The 4,486-nt window shown below is 53.1% G+C and overlaps 1 protein-coding gene across 1 annotated transcript in view; it reads left to right on the top strand.

The window, feature by feature from the left end:
* Nucleotides 1–2,168, top strand: part of Lamc3 (laminin subunit gamma 3) — a 56,212-nt gene extending 54,044 nt beyond the window's left edge. Inside the window, exon 28 of the mRNA XM_055600789.1 lies at nucleotides 771–2,168. Coding sequence (XP_055456764.1) covers nucleotides 771–1,015 — 245 coding nt within the window. The 3' untranslated portion in view covers nucleotides 1,016–2,168. The remainder of the gene's footprint in view (nucleotides 1–770) is intronic.
* The last annotated feature ends 2,318 nt before the right edge of the window (nucleotides 2,169–4,486 follow it).

Genomic DNA, 4,486 nt, shown 5'->3' with positions numbered 1-4,486 from the left:
ACACACACACACACACACACACACACACACACACACACACACACACCCCTCTGCTGGCTGATGTTAGCGAACACCTTTAATTCCAGCCCTCTGGAGACAGAGGCAGAATTCTATGAGTTTGAGGACAGCCTCATCTACAGAGTGAGTCCCAGGACAGCCAGGGCTACACAGAGAAACCCTGTCTCCAAAACAAAACAAAACAAAACAAAATTTAAAAAGAATAATAATGGAAAAAAAGCCTCTTTAATCCTAGCCCTTAGGAGTCAGAAACAGTCAGATTTCTGTGAGTTCAAGGCTAGCCTGGTCTACAGAAAGAGTTCCAGGACAGCCACGATTACAAAAGAATAAAAAAATAAACCCTTGAGACATTGTTTACAATTTTTTACTTTTTATTTAACACATGAGCGTTTGCTTGTGTGTTTGTGAATACACCATATGCATGCAGTGCCCACAGAGGCAGAATAGGGTGTGAGGTAGCCTGGCACCAGAATTACAGAGGGCTGGAAGATACCGTGTGGGTGCTGGGAACTGCTCGCGGGTCCTCTGAAAGACGAGCACGTGCTCTTAGCTGATGAGCCATCTCTCCAGCCCCAGTTCTTCACTCTGCCTGTGAGCTCCATGGACACCCAGGCCTTTACCCCTCTTACAGCCCCTCCTGGCCCATTTTCCCCAGGAGGTGGGGAGGCAGACCAGTTTCTGGCTGTCCGGCCTGGGGCTCAGATACCCAGAGCCTGCAGGCCCCGGCTGAGGCTGTCTCTGTTCCTCCACAGGGTCCCTGGGTGTCCACCAAGCCTCTGCTCAGACCCTGAACGAGACCCAGCGGGTGCTAGAAAGCTTGAAGCTGCAGCTGGGTTCCCATGGGGCCCTGCATCGCAAACTGAGGAGGCTGGAGGAAGAGTCTGCCCGGCAGGAGCTGCAGATCCAGAGCTTCGAGAGCGACCTGGCCGAGATCCGAGCTGACAAGCACAACCTGGAGACTATCCTGAGCAGCCTACCTGAGCACTGTGCCAGCTAGGCCCTGGCACGCTCTCCCCGCTCCCCACAGGGGTCCCAGGTCTGCCTGTTGTGAGCTCCTGTGAATGCCCTCACTTGTTTGCTAGTGTATCTAGACTCTTCGGTCTGAGCAGCAGGAGTGAATACATGTGGCTCCCCGGGTGGCCTTGTGTGTAGCTCTCAGTCTGTGCTCCTTGCACACGCATCGGCATCCACACCCCAGTGTAAGAGGCATGTCTGCGTTTGCACAGATGTGGGCGTGTGCATGCGTAATGCACTTGTATGTTCAAGATCACCTTGTGCATACACACACATGACAGTCTTGAGCTGTCAAGAGGCAGCCCTGAGCCTGGACACACTCAACATCCCGAGTGAGTCCTGTTATGACAAATTCTCTTTGGGGCTGACATATCTACAATCCGCCCTCCAGAAAGCAGGGCCCAAACAGGGGTGGTACCCTCTGAGGCCGAGAGGTTATCCACAGAGATCCTGAGAAGACTCAGAAAGTCCCGCACCCGTGGTCACAGAGCTGGCCCCGGGCCCGCTGTGCTCCCCCAGGCCCCATTGCTCCCTCAACAGCTCCAAGAACTGAGGTGCCAGGCAGATCGAGAAATGCCAAGATTGTAACAGGATTCTCAGAAGTAGCATCTAAGGTCACAGTGTGGTCAGGGAGGCCCACAGGCCAACGCACAGACGTCATTGTCTTTTGTGAACACTTCCCTCCAGGGATCGGATCTGCAGCTGTCTCACTGAGGGAAGTACCTGACCCATCCTCTCCTTCAATCCCCTGATCTACCTGAAGAACCTGGTTCTTCAGGGTGTGGGTCACGAGGCCTCACACAGGCACCGGAAATAGCCCTTTGTGCCCTGCTGACCTGGTTATCCTTTGATTGACATTTCTCAGACTGGCCCTCTGAGCCCCACCTGCCGTGAAGTATGCCACAGGGATGGGGAAGCCAGGCTGTCATTCTAGGCCAGCTGCCCATGGCTGCCTCTTCCCAGAAACCCCTGGCATTTCTTCCTGATGTTCCCCCTCTTTCTTGGAGCTCTTTTAGCACGCACAGCAGGGCCGAGGCCCTGGGGTAACAGCCACCTTTGCAAGCCCTGTCCGTTCCCCGAACTGATGGCGATGTGGACCGATTCTGATTATGAAGAAATAAAGGGCCCTTTTCCGAGCCGTGTGCTGCGTTTTTGATCCTCTGGGGCTGGTGTGGCAGCCAGGGCCTGCTGTGGGCATACACAGAGCGTGTCTTGTGGCTGGCCCAGAAAGTAGGAAGAGCCTACATTTGCAGTCCCACAAGCGGGAAGGAAGTTGGCAGAACTGGGCTCAAGGCATGCCAGGATCTGTCAGGGTGGGCTTTGCAGAGGCTCTGTGGCCACCACCTTTCCTCTCAGATCTCAGATTTCAGACAAAGATGAGGGGCCTGGATAGAGATGGTGTGCAAAGAGGTCCTCAGCTGATCCCTGGTTCAGGGTGGAGATGCTGAGGCAGAAAGCTGAACTTAATACTGTCCAGTAGCATTGCAAGGGGCAAGGAGGGACACCATTGAGGGGAGGAGGGCTCGGGCCTGAGCCCAGAAGGGTGGAGAGACAGAGGAGAGAATGTCCCAGATAAGAGGGTAGGCGGCAGCCAGGAGGTTACAGGGCACAGGCCTGGCCAGCATAGGTCATTGCAAACCTAGGTTAGGGCAGGTTGTAAGGCATGCTCTGTTCCGTTAAGACTTTTGGCCACAAGGCCAAAATGTTTACCAGATTAGCTTTAACAGAAAAGCAGAGGTCACTGGGAGGGAGGTTTGGAATCCTGAGCTAGGCAAGGCTGCCAAACTTTAGAGAAGTCTAGAGCCTGGGGCTGTTGAGACAGGCAGCTTCTTCCTTCAGCCTCCTTCCTTGGTCCCACTGTTTGCTCAGGTCTTGCCTTTCTTGTACTTGATGGGAGCTGATACGGAACACACCCCTCCTCCAAAGCCCCTGGCTTTCATATCATCCGCTCATTATTATTTTTTTATTTTATTTTTATTCATTTGTTTTTCAAGACAAGGTTTCTCTGTGTAGCCCTGGCTATCCTGGAACTTGCTCTGTGGACCAGGCTGACCTTGAACTCACAGAGATCTGCCTGCCTCTGCCTCCTGAGTGCTGGGATTAAAGGCATGAGCCACCATCACCCAGCCATTATTTTTACTTTTATTTTGAGATTTTATTCACTTTTATTTTATACTTATATGTATGTGTTTTTCGGCTGCACGCATATCTGGGAACTATGTGGGTGCTTCGTGTCCTCTGAAACTGGAGTTAGAGACATCAGTGAGCTGCCATGCAAGTGCTGGGAACCGAACCCAGGTGGACCAATGGACATTTCTTTTAACTGCTGAGCCATCAGTCCAACCCGAGACTTTTTTGAGTGATCAAGTCCTGGCTCGGCGTGGTCAAACTAGCAGGGACTTTGTGCCCCAAGGCTTTGGGATGAGACATGCCATATATCTCCCTCCTGGAGTGATGGGGGTGGCACGGGACAGTGTTCAGAGGGAAGGTGCGTTCCTCCAGAGAGACTCTCAAGATCAAGATGAAGGCGGGCTTGGTGTGACCGATGTTTTATGCTGAGTTCGTGACCGACTTGGTGGGTTGCCAGGGTTGGGGTAGAGAGGCTGAAGACAGGAGGTTGGGTAATTAGGATCTGGTGTGTGTGACGCCAAGGAAATGCGGGCTCTAAAAACAAAGACTGGGACGGTATCTGGCATTCCTCTGGTCTTACCCCGGTTTCTCCACTGACAGACTGTCAGCCCTCTCTAGCCACTTGGACCATGATGCACAGCAAAGCACAGTCCCCAAACCCCCAGTGGGCGGAGACCAGTCTTACTAGGTGACAAATCTCAGGCCTGGTATGTGACTCATGCAGTATGGTCACGCCTGGCCTGGTGTATGCAGAGCCACTTGAAGGCCCAGAGGTGGGGCTGCTCGTGACGAAGTGGAATGCAGCAGCAGCAGCAGCCTCAGAACATCTGGCTAACAAGGCAGCCGGCTGAGCAGTAGAACTTGGGGTGGCCCCTGCTCTAGCCACCCGGTAGAACAACCAGGAAGAGCTGTAGAACATTCTCCTCTGAGGTTAAAACATTCCATCCTGCCGGGAAGCGCCTGGGGGGGGGGGGTAAACAACCAAAAATAATAGCTTCAAGAGATCCCTGAAACTGACCAAGTTCGCTAGGCCCCTCCCTGCCTGGCTAAACAGAGCCAAATTACAAAGAAGACTCTAAAGCCCGGAAGAGATTAGACCAACTGAGGCCCCTGGGAGGAGACTCTCCATCCAACTGTTGCACTGCCTGCAGACCATGCAGGCTCCAGGTACCCAGCTTTTGTGAACTGTCACCCGTGCCAGGGTGGGCTTTGGTCATGCAGCTGTCTGTGAGTCATTTCTGCTCCTCTGTGTGACCCTTCACCCATGTTCCTGTAAGTATCCCCAATAAAACTCACTGCTTCACAGAGCTGGACTTGGTTGGTA

This window comes from Psammomys obesus, unplaced genomic scaffold, assembly GCF_907164565.1.
Source record: "Psammomys obesus unplaced genomic scaffold, mPsaObe1.curated_primary_1811, whole genome shotgun sequence".
Lineage (NCBI taxonomy): Eukaryota > Metazoa > Chordata > Mammalia > Rodentia > Muridae > Psammomys > Psammomys obesus.
Note: the sequence above shows the minus strand (reverse complement) of the source record. Positions and strands in the feature narration are given on the sequence as shown.